The 20,000-nt window shown below is 37.3% G+C and overlaps 2 protein-coding genes across 3 annotated transcripts; one reads left to right on the top strand and one right to left on the bottom strand.

Moving 5' to 3' along the window:
• Nucleotides 1-58: 58 nt before the first annotated feature.
• LOC107428676 (nudix hydrolase 16, mitochondrial) lies at nucleotides 59-4,987 on the top strand. The gene is made up of 4 exons (XM_016039245.4): nucleotides 59-850; nucleotides 3,062-3,176; nucleotides 3,597-3,680; nucleotides 4,220-4,987. The coding sequence occupies exons 1-4, from the start codon at nucleotides 780-782 to the stop codon at nucleotides 4,484-4,486; spliced, it is 537 nt and encodes a 178-aa protein (XP_015894731.1). The 5' UTR covers nucleotides 59-779; the 3' UTR covers nucleotides 4,487-4,987.
• A 2,704-nt stretch (nucleotides 4,988-7,691) lies between these two features.
• LOC107428690 (E3 ubiquitin-protein ligase KEG) lies at nucleotides 7,692-19,723 on the bottom strand. 2 transcript variants are annotated; one of them, XM_016039256.4, is made up of 16 exons: nucleotides 18,594-19,722; nucleotides 16,075-16,434; nucleotides 15,756-15,986; nucleotides 15,459-15,584; nucleotides 15,027-15,363; nucleotides 14,770-14,927; nucleotides 13,896-14,053; nucleotides 13,193-13,314; nucleotides 12,898-13,032; nucleotides 12,057-12,181; nucleotides 11,768-11,872; nucleotides 11,443-11,676; nucleotides 10,574-10,907; nucleotides 10,280-10,468; nucleotides 9,864-10,169; nucleotides 7,692-9,302 (listed from the first exon to the last, which is right to left on the bottom strand). In XM_016039256.4, exons 1-16 carry the CDS (start codon nucleotides 19,373-19,375, stop codon nucleotides 8,061-8,063), a joined length of 4,944 nt encoding a protein of 1,647 aa, XP_015894742.1. In that variant the 5' UTR covers nucleotides 19,376-19,722; the 3' UTR covers nucleotides 7,692-8,060. The 2 variants fall into 2 exon arrangements, with proteins under 2 accessions (XP_015894742.1, XP_048326868.1); XM_048470911.2 differs by lacking the exon at nucleotides 15,459-15,584 and having other exon boundaries at nucleotides 18,594-19,723.
• Between the last annotated feature and the right edge of the window lie 277 nt (nucleotides 19,724-20,000).

Raw genomic sequence — 20,000 nt, 5'->3', positions numbered from 1 at the left:
AAGGTACTCATTATACATTCACTTAAATTAGAAAAAACGAATTTTTTAAAAAAAGCAAAGTCTAATCCAACGGACAGGAAGACTCCACTGGATCGAACCGCTGAATTACAACCGTTCCGTACACGACGCGAAAACAAACAGAGCTTGCCTTTTAACAACCAATACGGTATACGCTGACTTCTTCCACCGATTTCAAAATCAGGTGCAGTCAACACCACAGTAGTAGAACAGAAACAATCCAATGGAAACGCTTAAAAGATTTCCTCAACCAATTAAAATCAAAGAAGCTTTCTTACAATACGGTGGTCCTAGAAGCATAGTAGCCCCCACCGGATCTCAGAAACTGGGCCCCCGATTATTTGACCCATCAGCCCACGCGATTTTGACCGACCCCACCTGTCCGATCCGTTCTAAGCGCTTTCTCTCTCTACACTCTCTTTCTCTCTAACCTCAAACCCCTCATTTCCATCTCTCTCGCTCTCTCTCTTTCTCTGATTTCTCTTTCTCTCTGCAAAAACTGAAACAAACCCTAGAAACGAACCAAACACCCGCCATTGGATCATGCAAGAGAGCTTTGAGAAGCGCCGTCGAAGGGGAGGACAGCAATGGTGGAGCAGTTTTCCGGTGCAGGCGTGAGCATTGTGTGAAACTCTGAGACTCCTCGTCGTTGTGACCGAGAAAGAAAGAGAAAAAGAACTGAAAAAACAAAAAATGGAGCTGAGGCTTTGAAAATCCGTGAAAAAGGAAGGACCTTTTGGGAGATCAATCTCTTGCATAGTATGTCTGATTTGGTGGCCCGCACTGGTCGGCATCAGCAACGGTACGACGATGGTCGTCGACTCATCGCCGGGTACATTGCATTTTCATCTTCTAATCTACCTTTTTTTAGCACGTGACATTATATACTGTTTATATGTATGTATTCATTTGTTGGGTTTTTGGTGGATGTTGATTTTTTTGTTGTTTATGTGAAATGTTGCTTTCAATGGCAATGTGGTCAAAGTTGAAAGATTTTTTTATGAAGTGTCTATATATTAAGGGACAAAAAAAAAAAATGAATGATAAATGAATTTTTGATTGTTTAATATATGTTGACTGGTTGATGGCTATGACAATGGTCCTTGTCTCATTTTTAATCTTATACGGAGCAGAAATGAATAGTTTTTAATCTGATTTGTGTTTTTATTATGTTTTTAGGTGGATAATGTGGATTAGGTGAAGGTTATTCATTGGTTTATTAAGAAAACATGGTAATTTGTTGATCAGATTATTGGATTTATTTTATTATTTGACGGGAACTGGTGTATCACATTGGGATATCTTCAGTATCTTTACATTGCTGTCAGAGTTGAATTTTGGTTTTCTCTATTCTTGGGTTGGGTTGGGAGTTGTTGGTTAGATGTTGAATCCTCTGCTGGAGTTTTTGTTCTGTTCAGACATATATTATTTTTATCCCTCTAGGAGTGTGAAGAGTGTGTGGTAGATTGTAAATCAATATAGTCAAAGTTTTTAGGACATTGAGTTGAATTTAGTGGTTTTTATTGTGGTGGCATATTTTCCTAAGAAGATTGAGGGATTATGAAAATGTTTATTACTGGTCTAATGAATAAAATGATTTTTGAGGATTCAAGTTGAAGAAGGATCTAGATAAAAACACTCTAAACCTATAGCTTCAAATGCATAAGTGGGTCTATGAGGTGAGGCTTAAGTTACATGACGTCAAACTGGAATAGAAGTGGTTGAGAAGTTGGGTTGAGAAAATTATAGAAGTAAATCTTGCAGTTGACCATGGTAGATATGGAGATTGAATGTTGTTTTTGAGTTTTACGTTTACATTTTGTTGAATGTTATCAATGTAGTTGGCAGGGATATGGCATATTTTTAGGGAAATGCCCTAATTTTCTTAATGCTTGAGGTTATATATATATATATTTATATATATATATATATAATATTTATACACTATTTATACTATTCATAATAAAAATAGTATAAATAGGAACCTAAGTTAAGGTTGAGTTCAACAAAAAACTGCTCAAGCTATAGATGCTATTCAACTTCTACCCTCATATTACGTGCTAATATCCGTACATAATCAGAAAGTACATAAAATTTGTTGTGGCCCAAAAAGCAAAGTACTTAGGATCTAATGTGTTAAGCCCCACAAGGATGATTGAATACCTTGAAATTCTTATTTCCTAGCACAGTTTTTTTTTTTTTTTTATAGAATAATTAAGCATATACATGATGATTTTCACCCTCTACACATTTGAAAACCTTTGTTAAAATATTAAGGATGTTCTAACTTGAATTCTTCTTAGAATATCTCCCACTAATGTAAATGAGAAAGGTGATGAAAGGTCACTTTGCCTAAGACCTAAGGAGCCACTAACTACCTATTGGGTTTCCCATTGACTAAAACCACAAAGTTCACAAAAGACATAGAAACCCTTAATATTGATGGATAACACGAAGTAGTTAGTTTGGTTGACAGCTAGTGGTTTAATGCACCCAACTCCCTCTAATTTGCTTGTCATTCCTCGTGATTGGTAACATGTCTGAGATCTATGGTGGTACATATCACAATGAAATTTTATTGTATAATTGAACATTTCTACTGGACATTTGTATTAGGAGAGTTGTTTCGAGAAGTTTTGTAGTATCTATGACATTTGCATCATTTGAATTTTCTATATTTTAAGGAATATATCCATTGTTGTCATCTATTTACTATTATTGAAATTGATAATAATGTACTTATCAGCCAATTCTTTAGTAAATTCAGATCATCAATGTATCAGTTGATATTGACATTTTTGCCCATTGTAATATTTATTTGGGATGATCTTGGTGGTACAATAATAAGATGAAATTTTACTGTGGCCAAGGAAGGCAGCAATTTATTCGCTGGCAATATATTTAATTGACATTTTTGCTATTTGGTTTGATAATTATGTGTTATTTCATAGCTTTATCATAAATTTTAAAACTATTTGAAATCTGCTAAGAGGTTACTAGCTGTTTAATATAAATTAAAGACTAAACTGGCATATTTTGTCAGGTGTATTCCATTTAGGTATAGAAATTCTGATGACAATAGAGATGCTGGTTCCAAAAAGATTGTTGAGGTGCTTATGATTAACTCCCCTAGTGGTCCAGGTCTCTTGTTTCCAAAGGTACATTCTTTTCCTTATACTGGAGTTTGAAAAGGTAAAAAAGTTGTGATACTTTTCTTTGTGAAATTCACTTGACGAGTACCATTTCACTTTGCCTTTCTTCTTTTGTTTAAACATTCAGTTTTGTTTTGAAATAAGAATACAAAAGATATAGCATTCTGAAAGTCATGAGCTAAAATGTGGCCTAGGAATGAAATCTGGTTGAAGATTACAAGTTTATTTCTTTGTGTAATAATTAATTGTCAGCAATGCATGGCTTGTCTCCCTTAGGTATTGAACTTATGTTTGTGGAGCAACCAAAAGATCTTCGATGAGATAGATGCTAAAATTACTACATTAAGAACTCTAGGAACTTTTGGTGGTGGTTTGTCAAACCTACATGACTACATCAATTGATTACCGTCCTGTTTCTTCTTATAGGGAGGATGGGAGAACGATGAAACCGTTGAAGAGGCTGCAGTGAGGGAAGCTATTGAAGAGGCTGGAGTTCGAGGAGAACTAATGGTGAAATATCTCTTAATAATCTTATATGTGCATATCCTTTTCCTCTGGTTTTTTCAGCATAATGAAACTCTCCAATTATCCTTTTGTGTCTTGATCTTTTAAGATCTTGAATTATTGGCTTGTCCGTTTGTTTTCATTTCAAGATTATAACTTTAGGTAATTTCCTTCTGTGTGACTCGGGATGCTCTGGGAGATTTATGAGTTGCACTGTGGACTATTTATGCTGGTTTTATCTTTAGTTGCTGCTATTTATTATTCTTTTTATAAAATAATAAATAAAGAAAGGTAAGGATTTATCAAATTGGTTGATAAAAGGTACTATTTTGAAGGAACTTTTGGATTTGTTTGCCTCAGAAAATATGTGACTGTTATGGCTCGGTTTCACTTGGTTTTCTATGATAACCTGTATGTGCTGAAACTAAAACTAGTATTTGGTAAAATTAGCATGTACTTATAGGGTGTCATCTTTTATATGGATATTATATGCCTTCTCAGTTAGATCAAATAACCAATTCTTGTTTGTTTTACTCTTATGTCAGGGTCATTTGGGGTGTTATGATTTTAAGAGCAAAACCGCTCAAGACGAGTTTAGTCCAGAAGGTTTATGTAAAGCTGAAATGTTTGCGCTGTCTGTCACGGAGGAACTCGAGTCATGGCCAGAGCAGAATACCCGAAACAGAAGTTGGCTGACTGTAGAAGAGGCAGCTGACAGTTGCCGGCATGCATGGATGAGGGATGCGCTGGTAGATGGCTTCTCAAAGTGGCTTGCTGAAAATATGAATGGGTGTATGGGAGGACATCCCTGAGGAAGAGTGTTTTTGTTAAAGCTTGTATGGTTGACACTAAAGCATGTTTAGGTGCATGCTCACAAGCGAGCATCTGCCAGTGTTGGTTTTTTTGGGGGGAATTTTTCTGCTTTTACTTTTGAGTTTATTTCCATTCGCAATCGACCTCTGACAAATTTTATTTCAGAGGGTAACCCAAAGGGTCACCAGCTCAAGTTTCAACTCCCCGGTCCCAGATGCTCACTAATTGTATCCCATTTGCATTTACTAGTTTAAATATTTGTGGCTCATTTTGCAAAAGTTAGGAAAGCAATTTTTTTTTTTTTTTTTTTTTTTTTGGTGGCTCCCTTAAGGCTCGCTTCCATCAAATGAAGTCACTATGCATTTCATTTGTATAAACTCATTTCAATCACTTTTGCTGCTTGTTTACTTTGAATGGTAAGAGTTGTAGCATCTATATATGTTCATCTACTTTGGCGCACTGCATAAATAAAAGTTTGTGTTTCTTGAACCTTGAACCATAACCAATGACTGGACCATCAAGTTTGGGTTACTAAAGAACCAAGCCTACCTATTTTTAAAAGGACGCTGGAACTGTTAATTTGACTGTTTGTAGTCACCAAAAGTTGAATGTGATTGTGTTAAGCTAAAGATCAATATGAGGGAAGTATAAGATTGGTACAAAAAGACCCCAAAAAATCTCAAAAGATGAAAAGGCTTCGATTTGAACAACATGAGAAAATATAAAAACATGTTTATATATAGCCTGGAAATGTGGTCAAAAGTCAATAAGAAGAGATCAATGACAACACACAATTCAGAGTTCAATTTGCAAATCTGCTTGCATCTTAACAGTTCTATTATTAAATAAAAGCTACCATTGTCAGCTTCCAGAAAGTTTTTCTTTTACATGATTGCTATATACCCAACCAAAGCAAATCATAATTGAAATTCTAAGTTTGCCTTCAACAACACACCCTTTCTCTGAGAAGCTAGATTATACTACGGTTATACCATCACCATAGTCGGTGGTAGCTATCGTTTTTGGGTGGTTTCCTTGGCTGCAACAATTTTTGAATGATCTTGCTCAAAACATTGCGGTAGAGTTTCAGTTTCATGGCATTGTAGGTTGAATGTTGTTATCGTCTTTTGGTTGGTTGTTGGAGGTGGGGACTAGTAGACAACTGAATATTGTCATCCGCAGAAAACAAATCTCTATTATTCTCCTGGTGCCACTAACCTGGTTGTTTATTTGTTGAAAGCAAATTTCTACTATGAAATGAAGATTCATACGTGGAAAGTATTGTACTTCAAGAGATGTTTACTCGAAAATCCATGTTAATGCTTGATCCAAAATCTCCTGTATTGTCCACAACCACATATCCACCGCCACCTCAAAATCTACGCTTTCAATGTGCCACATGGACTTTGATTAGTTCCCGTAGTGTAACCTCACTAGTCTTCCATTCCTTGTTTTCTCCGTCTTTCATAATTTAACATGAAGTCCTCTCTTTTCCTCATCTTCTCCCTCTCTCTCATAATCTTCCCTTTCAATCATTTCCCTATTGGAGTTGCCTTCTTCATCCAGCATAAAGTTCTCTATATCCTCATCTTTTTCTTCCTATCTCTCATACTTTTCAAATCCAATCGCTTCTTTATTCTCCTCTTCATCCTCATTCACCAACAAGATCTCCCATATCGTCACCGCTGGTACAATGCAAACAATAGTTGGTCTATATCAATACCAAATGAGTCGATTCTTGGCAGCAGATGATCTCCTTCTTGTTGATTATTATCAGTTTCTTGTCCCATCAAGAAATAATCCCGATTGCTTCTGGGGATGAGTAGTAAAAAACAATAAACATAAGAACCAACAATAAACACAAGCACCAATCAAAGATTTGGTCTTCCTCCATCATTCCCAGGAATCTCCATAGAAGCATCATCCATTGTCACCTCTAAGTAGAAATTCGAATACACCAAATCCAGCACCCTCCTTTTCCCATGAAACGACCAAGGAGAGAAGAGATAAATATCCAACACCCAATAAATCATTTACCTTTCCTGATCCCTTTCCTTTCACCACAAACCCAGATTTTGAATGAAATTTGAGGCCAGAATACTTGGTACAGAAAACAACCATAGAGAATAACCCCAACAAAGCAAACTTCACAATTGCATGCAATATGAAATGCCTATGACAACAACTTTCCTAACATATCACTAAATTTCCGAGGCATATATTGCATGTGACAATAACTTTCCTAACATATCACTAAATTTCCGAGGCATAATCACAAAGAAATTAACAGTAATGAAACAAATCAACAAAGTGCCTATCCAATTGGCATCACCTTTTAAGTTGCATTTTCCAGAACGATCCACAGAAGAGAAACAAAACCGCTAAGATAAACCTTATCAGTCCCTGCAGTGCCCATTGTTAGGTACCCCATGAGATATGTCAGAAAAACAAGATTCAAGAGGCTCCGCACCGATGGAAAAATGGGTCAAATCCAGTGTAAAATAACAACTTTCTTCTGGATGTTTTACTGAAATTTCAAACAAGAGTTCAAACACACTTATAGGGTCCAAAACGCGTTTAGGATAAAAATGAATCAAATATTGTTTACGCGTTGAAAAACGTAAAACTTGAACTACAAAAGCTTCAGTGAGTGTGTGTGTGTGTGTGACATTACTTGCAGTATAAGTATTGTCAAAACGTAAAACTTCGAACTCCAAAAGCTTCAGTGAGTGCGTGTGTGACGTGACATTTCTTGCAGTATACGTATTACATGATATACGATCAGGAGTAAGACTGTTCCACAATCCTAATTGGTCCGCCAACAATTAATAGGACGACACTTGTAAACAGAAGAGCGAAAGAAGAAAGCCTGACAAGTCAAAACTACAGAACAGGATCTTGGAATTTTGGGCTTTTTTTTTGGTTGCTCATATTCGATGATGAGCTAAAAATGATGTTGTTCCACTGTGATGATTCTATGAAATATAAATTTACCCTGTTCAATTTTATTTTTATTTTACCATGCCCTAATAATTTGCCTTTGTCCTCTGTTATGAGAATACTAATCCCAAACTTACTTCCTTTTTCAATATGCAGATAGTTTATCTTATATGAACATTTTCAAGGACTAGAGTTCAAGTAAAGATCAACCTAGAAAATATAGTAACTCGGAAAGATCAAAGCCTCCAATTTGAAGAACATCAATAAACATATAAAAACATGTATATATACCTCAAAAGCTTGTCAAACTACAAACATCGTCTTTAGAATACAAATTTCCTACTGCCACCTTTTTCTCTGGATGCCTTCCGTATCTCCTATAATTAACAATAAGGCATACCAATTTCTCCCTCAGATTCCTATCTATCCCATCCCTTATACTGTTTTATTAACAATAAATAAATCATGTAGTTGCACTTGCGGTGCTCTTTGCAACAAAATGTATAGCCAATCGGATCATGGTGCAGCAGGCATCAGTATCAGCTTCCCACTTCTCTGCAAAAAGCTTTGTGATGGCAGAAATGCATAGGCTTGCGAGCCAATTGAAATACCCATAGGCTGTGAAAGGGGCCTTCACTTTTGAGTTTCATTTCGGCCAGAAGAGGGTTCATCAAGTACAATATCAGCTGGATCTCCGACCCATGGCCGGCCTTCTCTCCATCGGAACTTAATCCTTAACTTCCCGTTTGCATCCACCCCAACCACCTGTCCCTTGCTTGTATGCGTCTCCATTCCCCAACCCCACCTTGGGGTCACTAGTCCTTCTCTAATCCGCACCTTGTCACCCACTTTGAATGGTCTTACCCGTTCCATCTCCCATGCCTTGCAGAGCCATAGCCTCTCCATGAAGCAGAATGCCACCCAAAGCTCCCCATCTTCCATTCTGTGCACCACTCCAATGCTTGAATGACGAACCTCTCCCCACTGATATGCTGGGGTTGAAACAGAGGCTTTAACCCTAACCCAATCTCCAATATGAAGCTCCTCCTCTTCCACCAGTACCACTTCTGACGGATCCAACATCCAAGCTTTTGATCCAGCTGGAGTATATATTCTTAGTTTTCCATCAGCATCAATTGCAGATATAGTTCCGACACTAGCATGACTATGGCCTGACCAACCAAACCTTGGTTGCTTTATAGAGAGTTTAACCTTAACCTTCTGACCAACAATAAGCCTGTCTACCCTTTCAAGATGGGAAGTAGGCCCCACCCACTTTTCTTGCTCCCCACAAAAACCAACAAATGTGGTTCCATCCCATTCATCTCCTTCGTACCCTATTCCTTGCACAACACCAACACTACCTGGCTCAATGGACTTCCAACTACTTGCATACTTTCTTAATCTCACCCATTCTCCCACTTCAAACATTTGCTCCAGCTCAAGGTCCGCTGGATCACCTTTCCATAACCCTGGCAAACCAAAGAAAGCCACTCTCACTTCCCCATCAGCATGAACAGTGGTTATAATTCCTCGTGAATGAAGCTGAGCCCCTCTCCAGCCCCATCTTGGCTCAACTAATCCACTACGGAACCGCACATGTTGCCCAACTTTGAAAGATGGAACCTTTTCAACATCCGCATAGTAAGTATGCCACCTGCCTTTCCGAAAACAGCAAGCCAACTCTAGATAACCATTGTCTTGTACACTGAACACAACAGCTAAACTTTCTTTCCCAATGGTGTTCCAATCATAACTTGGTCTAGTCCCCAGGCATGGTTTTGATCTTACCCAGTCACCAACTTCAAAACCAGAAAGTCGCTCTGCATCTCCAGGCGAAACTTTCCAGAAGGTACGTCTGCCAGCAACTTTTACCTGCATCAAAATAAGAAAACCAAACATCAAGCATGAAGCAGATATAAAAGATTTGTACTTATCAGACCGAAAATTTACAGTTTATCATTCACAACCTGTGTCAAAAAAGATTTAGTTTTCTAGTAATAAAAATATAGATCAAAACCTATTAAGTATGAACAAGAAGCAGACAAGTAGGCCATGAAACCACACATGTCCTTTGCACCAGGTAAACGGTATTTTAGGGAAAAAGTTTAAAGGTTTCATAACCACATTAATTATTTTTTCTTTTGGTAACTAAAACCTATCAAAGTTTGTTAAATCAAAAACACAAATATATAAGATAAGCTATCATTAATTGTAGATAACAGTTATTTTTATCGTTTTCTACAATAACCTTATTTAAATTGTTCAAATAAAATGTCATCAATTTCCTTAATGAAAGATAATATTGTTATCCCTTGTTGACTTTTATAAACGTAATGCTACAGCAACTTCTTTCCATAACGTACAAGAAGGCAATTGTTCAGAAATCATCACGTTAGATATTACATATGCAAGTGAAAAGATATGCATGCTTACATTCAAAGCACCATCCATGTCAATTCTAATAATTTTTCCGACAGTTGCTGGACTTTCATTTGACCATCCAAGTCTGGGCTGAGTCACAGATGGCATCACATGAACCTCTTCACCCACTTCAAAAGGAGGCACCTTTTCTACATCTGTGACAGAGCAAGTAAATGGCTTGTTCCTGAAGCAAAAGGCAACACCCATGTCACCATCCTCCTCCAAGCTGTGAATTACCCCAACACTGTTTCTCGTGATGTCCTCCCATCCATATTTTGGGGAGGGCACTGAAGCTTTCACTCTAACCCAGTCCCCAACCTGCCCACAGTGGATATAACAAGATTTGTACAAAGGAAAAATGCTATTTAAGTACCACGAATTGGATATTCCAAATCACACATATACAAGAATGAACAAAGAGGTGTTACCTTAAAGTCTTCCACCTTTTCCATGTCAGAAGGATCAGCCTGCCAGGGGATTGGCCGACTTGGTATTTCAATGATCAGAAGACCATCACTCTCAATCTCACTTATTCTTCCAACACTATGATGGGTCTCACCTCCCCAGGCATACCTAGGTTCCGCAACAGATCGCTTCACACATACACAGTCACCAATCTATAAAGCCAACAGCATATTAGCATACAAATGAAACAGAGGAAAAACATAATTATAGAATTATTTACTATCACCATAACATAAATGACAGTATAAACCCCATACCCTGAAAGGAGTTACAGGCTCAACCTCCTCAGGTTCACAATGCCATGGACTTGGAAGATAACTCAACTCCAACAGTAGACTGCTATCCGGTCTGATACAATACACGATACCAATGCTCCCTGGAGTCACAGATCCCAATCCATGTTTTGCTGCTGTCAGAGTAGGACGAATACGAACCCAGTCCCCAACCTTGAATTCTTCAACTCTTTCCATCTCTGCAGGATCAGCTTTCCATCCTCTTGATGCTCCAGGAAACCCAACACGTAAGATACCATCATCATCAACACATAGAACAGTTCCAATACTGTCACGTGACTGGCCACGCCAACCAAACCTGATAACAGAAGAGGTCATTCAGCAACTTCAATGCTACTTCAGTTAAAAAAAAAAAAAAAAATGCAGATGACTTAAAAAAGAACTAAGCATGAACAAGGAAAAGTCAAGGTTCTTTTCTTTTTTGTATGGTGAACAAAGAAATCGCCAAAAGAATGCTCAAGGCGATAAAAAATGGTCAATGACACGTGGATGACATTATGTTGATTACAATCACTTGTAGCACATCCAAAATGCATCTTTCTAAAACTCAAAGTTTAGGTCCAAGGCTTGGAAAGTCCACAGTCATTCATTTGCTCTATTTATGTCTGAGATCAACATTGCTTAATTCATCATCTTGTATTTTTATTTATAAATACTCTAACAAAGCCTTCCTAGGAAACCCTCTCAAACCTTCACTTAATTTCTTGTATCTTCATTTTTGGACCAAAACTAGAACAAAGAAAAAGGCAGAAAGAAGCTGAAAGGATAACTTAGGAAACTACTTGAATTCATATCAGTTTAATAACAATAAATGGAAAATGTCCAAACCAAACCTGGGCTCTTTTACTTCTGGCTTGAGCTGAACATGCTGTCCCCTGTCCAGCGGAATGACTTTTACAACTTCATTAGCCAAAACACGAGCCTCCCCAGAACAAAATGAAACAATGAGATTGTCCTTGTCTGGCACATTTTGTACAAAACCAACACTTTTATGTTTTGCACCTTGCCAGCCATATGTGGGAGTTGTGGTACTTCTTTTAAATTTAACCCAGTCACCCACTTCAAATCTAGATCATAAAGAACAGAAGTATTAGATAACAAAGTCTGAATTATTAAGACAGGCAAACTAATCAGCAAAACCATATCATGTCTTCTCACATTGTAGGAGACAGATGAACTCCCCTATTTACAAGTGCCTCCATCAGATCCTCAGAAATCCATTCACGGGGAAGGGCCTCCAAAAAGTCACGTAAAGTCTTGCCACTGTAACCAAGCATATATTCATCAATCTGAAATTGATCAGAGGGGACACAGTATCTTGTCTCTTCACTTGATTGCAATCAACTTAAAAAGTTAAGACATAATGCTAAATAGACTTGAAATGTGAGAATCGCTTGCTAAATAGGCCAAGCAACAAGAAATAGCGATTCCTCTATTTGACACTTGCCTGTGATTTCTGACTTCAATGGCAGCATCTGGATTCCGAAGCATTATAATGAGCCATTCAAGATTTTCACGAATCATTTTTGCTGCTTCCGCCGCTATATGGAAAGCATTGTCGCCTTCATCATCCTGGCAATAAGAGCAATAGATATTGTGCAAGCTGATTATGGATAGACAATATCTCACACTTGCAAATCGGTAAAATCAAAAGATCCCCAATTCCCCATCAAGATGACCATATATGCCTTTCAAAATTAACTTTTAATACTAAACTTTCTTCATTCCTTCTCCATTTCCCCACAGCTTCATAAGCAATCAACAACTAATCCAGAATTTGATGGCAATTAATAAATGCACTTTAATATATAAATGCATTCATCCAAAACTGCACAAATCTCCCAAGCCAACATCTAGGCAATGATCATTTACAAAGTGGTCATGGGGATAATTGGTCTAAAACTAAAAATCCCTTCGTTTTATGGATCTATGATTTCTAAGAATCAAGGAAACAAAATTTAACATTCATCAACTTGTCACCATTTCCATGATTCTGTCATTACTTTCACATTACTTTCATCAAGGGCAGTTTTATTAGATAAACCAATATCAGTATTGACCTAAATTAAATTATACTGAACATGGATTGCTAAATTAATTTTATCATTGTGTCAGAGCCAGATGGAAGGGGAAAAAAAGGTGGAAATTGATTTAACAAGTACAAATAATAAATTAACGTGGTGTCAACCACAAAGACAGCTAAGTATTGTTATAATGTATCTTTCAACAATAACTTCCTAATAGCATATGTATGATGCAATAAAGTATTTGAAGGATTGAAGAAAAACCTGCAAATTACAATCTGCTCCAGAAGATAGGAGCAATCCAACACATGATTTTGCCCCTCTGGCCAGTGCTACATGAAGAGGAATTGTATTGTGTACATTCCGGATGTTCACATCAACTCCAGCATCTAGAATAATCTATTCAAACAATAATAAAAAATATGATATTTAATCTAAAACATAAAAATGCCCAAATGAAATGTCCAAGTTGATAAGTGATGACAGAAGCATAATGCACATAAAGCTTCGTTGCCAATAGCTAAGTACAAGTCATTTACAACAGAAGGATCTTACATACCTTCACCAGCTCAACATCATTAGCCATTGCAGCTGTATGCAAAGCTGTACGCCCATGCTGGGCATCTTGAGCAGTTTGGTCTGCTCCAGCAGAAAGCAGTATTTGCACCATTTCTCTCCCCTCTACAAGAAGAGTCAAAGACAAATTAAACAGTTTGACAATGGAGTAAACAGAAGAATAAATAGAGAGTGCAGATAATGGGTAAAAAGGAAAATAAATATCAATAAGCAACAAACTTAAGTTTGATGGTATCTTGCTAAAAATCAAGGACATAGCATAACCAAACAACAGAAAATAGAATGAAAAAATAGGTAGTAAGTAATATGTTCCTGGAAATTGGATTATCTTTATGGAAAAACAGATAGTCGATAACATAATACACAAAACTCTAGATTTAATTCAAAAGCAAAGCCAGCAAGTTCACTGAAGTTTAACCTTCAAACATCAGATTGCCATGAAATTTCTCTTCAAAAAGCTACTCAAGCCATTTCATTGATGAAAGTTAAAATAAATCAAACAGATTAAACCAGAAAAGAACGGAAAAGACATATACATCTCCATACATACTATGGCCTCTTGAGTAGCCATCACTCTGTTAAAAGCTGTTAACCAATGATAATTGACAACAGTTCGCATCAACAAATACCCCAAAATCAAGACTTTTATGCAAAGTGACTCCAAACTAAACTGTAAATAGTATTACCAATTTCATGATCTTTCTTTACAGCAGCAGCCATGCACAATGCAGTACCAACTGGGCTGGGTATATCAATTGCATCAGCAATTTCTTCTGGGCTAGCAACTTCCACCCACCTTTTGACAACGGCCACATTCCATGTTGCCACACACAAGTGCAATGGCCTGGAAAAACATAAAAATTTAATCAAACAATGACAATTACCAGGTTAATGGCATAATCTGAGATGCCAAGAGGCAAAGGTAGCATGCACACTACGGCAGAATTCAGTAGCAGCTCCCACTAGAACCACTGCAAATATTTATAAATGTAAAAGCAGACATTTCTGTACTAAGGAAGTAGAACCTATGAAATATATATATATATATATGCATGACTAAAAATGTAATATTATGTTTTAAATTACAAACATGTCAACTCCGTTAAACATGTAATCGGAAATCACAAGCTCCAGAAATAGCAAATGATGATTTGGCTCAAACCACAATTGACGGATATGCTAAAATGAATACCAAGTCATGGAAAGAGTTTTATAAATATGATATCAAGTCACCACCTGCATAAATATCATGCAAAAAATAAGTGGTATAGTCAAGATGCCTGAAGTTTGCATGTCAAACTTGACATCCATGGAGAGGCTACAATTTGGTACCCTCTGATGGCAGTAGGTAACAAAAAAGGCACTAGCAAATAGCACGAAGACACTACTTATCCTTCTTAACCTGAATAATTATAAAATATGTCACAAGCGTAGAGGGTGGAGTGTCAAACAAACATGTGTAATGCATCATGAATCATAAATAAAGTTGACCATCTGATTGCTATAATATCACTTTATTAATATCAGTGAAAAACGACATAATATGAGTTTAGTACTTACGTCAAATTTTTCGGATTAATGACAGCCATGGATTTACATCCTCCATTCTCCAATATGACAAGAGCACAATCAGTATATTTTTTGGCAACAGCTCTGTGAAGTACAGATTCACCTTCATCATCTACTGCATTAGGATCAGCTCCAGCCAATAGTAAGGCCTGTTAAAAGTTTAGAATATAAGTAGTCAGGGCAAGACTTTCCAAAAACAAGAAAAAGTAAAAAGAAAACAATCTTTAATTGTATTAATTAAAACCCACATGCATGCAATCAGGTTGTCCATGGTAAGCACAAACATGGGCAACAGATGGGCCAAAGCCTTCCCTCAACCTAGATCTCACGTTAGCACCTCTTTTAATGAGAGCAGAAACACATTCTGGTGATCCCGCTGCTAATGCAAAAACAAGTGGAGGATCCCCATCCTTGTCCAACACATCCACATTTGCCTCTCTATACACCAAAATAGCTTCTACAAGATCTGCACTACCACGTCTACAAGCCAAGTGGAGAGCAGTTTGACCATCTAGATTTTGAGCCTCTAATAATGAAGATATTGCATTGTTACCATTTCCTGATGCAATCTTTGCCAGCAGATCTCTGAATAAGAAATAAGGCATAAAGAGATTAAGATAAAAAAACCATAATGTTCTCAGATAAACAAGCTCAAGTAGTTCCATGTTATGCACACTAACCTAACACCATTCACATCCCCTTCAGACACAAGTCTATGTAAAAGGATAGTGTTGTCCTGACAAACTTCTGAATCAGATATAGGAGATGGTTCTGTCACATTTGATCCAGAGATTTTAGCAACTTCACTGTATATGCACACAAGAAATGTAAACTTTTTGTAAGATAATCAGAAGTTGGAAATATTGCATGCTAGCCATCCTAAGTCTTTCAGAAATGCGTGCCAATGCATTGAACAAAACCTACCATCAAACAAAAGACACAAAAAGAAATGGCAACAAAATAAGATAAAATCTTACTTGTCAGGGCTTGCAGGAGGACTGCGTGGTATCTCTTGCAAATGACGGAGGAAAATTGCTAACATCGCATTAAAAGTTGGTCGTCTTGATGCCTTGAACTGCAGACAGTCACCAATCATTTTCCACAATTCCCTAGGAATCCCAACCCCTACTACACTAGCATACTGCGGAGGCAATCTTCGAGCCTTGACAACAGCTCGATAGATTTCCTCTGCACTTAAACCAGCCCACCTGCATAAAGAAAGTCAACTTAGAAACTAAAACATAAGTGCAAAGGTAGCAATAAACTTTCAAATAGAGCCTATGCTGTTTTACGTACGGGATGGAACCAGTGCACATCTCCACCAAGGTACAACCAAAACTCCAGGCATCCGACTCTGAAGAAATATTTACATCATCCCAGAAAATATTTAATGACTTCTTTACTGGCTCCCAGGCTTCTGGAGCTGCATAGTGAGGACTGAGCATTGTACACTCCATACATGAATGGATCCTTGAGCTATCACACTCTGATCGAGCTTTCCGGCAGGAAGGTTTCTTCAGAATTGCAGCAAGCCCATAATCAGAAACCACTGCACGGCCACTTGTGTCCAAAAGAAGATTGGATGGTTTCAGATTCATACAAACAATACCAGCTGCGTGAAGTTCAGCTACCCCTCGTGCTATGTCAGCCCCATATCTACAATTGTCACGCGTTCAATATGTCAGGACAAGAATATATGCCACCTAATTGTTACCAATATAAATCACAGAATACACTTCAAAATGGGTGACTTAGTTTTGGTATGAAATCAAAATGGTTTTAGTACTTACCTAAAAGAATTAAACATACATAATATTCAATTATAGCATACTTATAAACATAATTTTGCCATCTATTCTACGATAAAAATTTTCCAACTCTTGCTAATCGAAGTAGCAAATTGCCAAACATATAAGAATCAATTTAGCTACTATAGAATAGTAATATTTATTTGCATTTCACACTCGCATGGAAAAAAATATTGTGGTTTCTTTCTCCAAATAGTTCATACATAAAGGCCTGACTTTAACAATGAATTAAATTCAAGATGGCTTTTACAATCAAGTTTAATATTCATATTTCTTCCTCTTTCCTTTTCGTATGGAATTAAAAGCAAGCTTCAGTTCATATTAAAAGAATCCAATTTCAATCAGAAGCTCTCCAACAAAAATGAAAATTTCGTTCGAAAGAACCAGGACTGTTCCATCAATGATCTCATGAAGGCTGAGGATGTTCCCAAAGAATTCAAAAGTCCTTTTATTAGAGCATATTTCTTTAGTTAAATCTTTCCCAGTCTTCACCAACAAAAACAGAGGAAAACTTTTCATTGTTCACCAAATTAAACTAAAAAATATATTTTCATAGAAAAAATGCAGCACCAATGGAGAAAATGGCCATAGAAGGAAAAAGGAGCATAAAACGATCATATATGTTAATGCATTTTTTGAGACGAAAGTTTCGTTACCTATAAAAAAGTATTAAAAGAAATTAACATATAATAATAATAATAATAAGCTCAAAATCTTGCTCCAGTTAGCTTTTCATCTTTTTCTAAAACTATTGATAAAATATATTAGAAAATACATAACTAACATAAATATCAAAATTATTTTGGGCATTCCTAATTGTCAACCAACAATAACTTTTATACTAAATCAGCACGTCGGTAATACAATTGAGATTCCACAGACACTTAAAATTCAAGATCACATATTAATACATCTCTCCCCATTTCAATATCCACTATCAATTCTTTACCTTCCTTCCTAAAATCATTAAGTTTCATACTGCTATATTAAAATATGATATTAAGGGAAGCTATATATATATAATGAATGGGGAGATCCTGTCAGTAAATAGTATTATATGAATATTGGTGGGTTTAAAGAATTAGATTAAGATTCTGCAATATGATTGAAACTCCACAGACGCTTAAAATTCAAGATCACATATTAATACATCTCTCCCCATTACAATATCCACCATCAATTCTTTACCTTCCTTCCTAAGATCATTAAGTTTCATACTGATATATCAAAATATCATATTAAGGGAAGCTTCACTGTATGATATATCTAATGAAAGGAGAGATCCTGTCAGTAAACAGTATTATATGAATATTGATGGGTTTAAAGAAAGAGGAAGGAAGGTCATTAAAATAAGTATTTGGAACATGGATGATTTTTTCTTTTTCATGCCAAAAGGCATCATATCTACCTCGATTTGACAGAAAATGTTCTCCCTTACAATTCTTGTATTTCCCATAAATATCCATACAAGCAAATAAGAAAGAAATTTCTCACTTCCGACATCAGCCCTAGTGCCCATTCCAAATTCCCATACGTTTTTCATTCCCACATTGTAGCTTCGACTAATGGGAGGACAATAAATAGAAGAGTTAATAATAACAAAGTATGAAGGGTTAATCGTATTTCCTAAAAGAGGACAAATGGAGACCATCAAACTTGGGTGAAGCAGCAAATCATCTCCTGGTTCATGTCATCATATTTACCAACCTATTGAGAATAATAAAAAGGCTGGCTGCCATAGGGATTGGATCACATTGAAAATGTTTAGAGATAAAATGACAGACAATATAATTGCTATTTGCAGGGAAAGGCATCCATCACACCACTTGCTGACTATATATCAAAATTGTAAATTTCTAACATAAGAAGGGATAAGAAAAATAATAATAATAATAATGAATAAATAGAAGAAAGCAGTTTGCCAACAATTTATCAGAACTCATTTTCAGGAATCTTTACTCAGCACCAATGATATACATTATAAAGAAATAAAATAAAGAAAAAAACCTTAGGATTTGCTCCAAAGTAAGCCTGCCTTCATTACGTTGCATTTCAGATTGAACCGACCCATAACACCTATCCATTACAAGACCCAGAGAACCTTCCATTTTCGTAACCCCATGAAAAGTACACACATTTCTACACCACATCGAAGCACGACGCAAATTCTCCAACTGCCCAAGCACCGAATCCACACTGCTCTCCTCCGCCACCGTCACCTTCTTCACCGCAACCCGGTGCCTGCACCGACCCGACCCGCTTCCCCCGATCACAGCCGCCCACATCTCTGACCCAGCCTGCCTTCCCTCCCCTCCTATCTTCCTCACCAATCTCACCTCCTGGTGCACTCCAACCTCAATCACCGGCCCACAGCCGCCGGAGCTCGACGTCCGTGAGGGCCGGCTACACCGGCGGCGCGAATCAGCTTCATTGTCCCCCGCATCGTCGTCGTCATCGTTATCATCCTCATCGTCATCATCATCCCCATCGTCGTCATCGTCGGTGTAATCGCAGTCGAAATTGTTGGCCGCCGAGCCGCCGGAACCGCGGGCGTTGGAGTTGGAGTGTATGAGAGCCAAAACGGCGTAGTTCTTCCGCAAAGCCTGGACGGAGTTCCCGACTACGGACACATGGCGACACCTGGGGCAAGCAAGCGTGGTATCCGAACTCGCCGAGAACATTCGGGATAGACACTCTCTGCAGAAGCCATGCCCGCACTGAAGCAAAAGCGGCACTCTTTCTTCCTCGTTGTACCGCGTTTGGCACACCGAACAACACGGCACTTTCATACTCTCTTTTTGTGTTTCGCTTTCTCTTCGGAACAAATCCAAAATCCAAACGGAGAATAAGAACCCAATATATATATATAATAAAATAAAAATTTAGAGCTTCGGCTTTTATAAAGAGCTAGCTGAGAAGATCTGGTGGAGAAGAAATTGGAAAGAAATGGGATGGAAATGGTAGATCCATCAATGAATTGAAAAGAAAGAAAAACCAAAGTGTTTGAAAAAAAAAAATAGAATGGTAGAAAATTTCAGGTTTTTCAGAGAAAAAAGAAATCTAGAGAGAGAAAGGGAAAAAAATTTTGGAGGGCTTTGGAGAGAGAAAAAGGTGAAGTAGAAGAAAGAAAAAATAAAAAATAAAAACAGAGCAGCTTGTGATTGTGAGGGATTTTTTTGATTTTTTTATTTCTTTTCCTTTTCTTCCGGTTTTCTTCGTTTGGGCTGGATTTTGGCTCAGTGGGTCAGTGGGTTGGCTGCTTGTACACGTGTGAAGGTGTTCTATCCAACCCGTTTCTTCCGCTTCAAAAATTATTCTCCTTTCAATAAGGGTAAAACGGGTATTCTGGCGAATAATTGAGGGTGAGATGGGTACTAAAAAGTTAACGAATGTTGACGTGGCGTGCATTGGCTA

The sequence above is a fragment of the Ziziphus jujuba genome, chromosome 8 (genome assembly GCF_031755915.1).
Source record: "Ziziphus jujuba cultivar Dongzao chromosome 8, ASM3175591v1".
NCBI classification, from domain to species: domain Eukaryota; kingdom Viridiplantae; phylum Streptophyta; class Magnoliopsida; order Rosales; family Rhamnaceae; genus Ziziphus; species Ziziphus jujuba.
Note: the sequence above shows the minus strand (reverse complement) of the source record. Positions and strands in the feature narration are given on the sequence as shown.

Excerpts from the sequence above, each read along its gene's own strand:
- LOC107428676 (XM_016039245.4), top strand. The coding sequence starts at position 780 with ATGTCTGATTTGGTGGCCCGCACTGGTCGGCATCAGCAACGGTACGAC. Across the intron at positions 3,177-3,596 it reads CAGGTCTCTTGTTTCCAAAG|GGAGGATGGGAGAACGATGA; the intron begins GTACATTCTTTT and ends TTCTTCTTATAG. Across the intron at positions 3,681-4,219 it reads GAGTTCGAGGAGAACTAATG|GGTCATTTGGGGTGTTATGA; the intron begins GTGAAATATCTC and ends CTCTTATGTCAG.
- LOC107428690 (XM_016039256.4), bottom strand. The coding sequence starts at position 19,375 with ATGAAAGTGCCGTGTTGTTCGGTGTGCCAAACGCGGTACAACGAGGAA. Across the intron at positions 15,364-15,458 it reads GGGGATGTGAATGGTGTTAG|AGATCTGCTGGCAAAGATTG; the intron begins GTTAGTGTGCAT and ends TTTCTTATTCAG. Across the intron at positions 9,303-9,863 it reads ACATGGATGGTGCTTTGAAT|GTAAAAGTTGCTGGCAGACG; the intron begins GTAAGCATGCAT and ends ATTTTGATGCAG.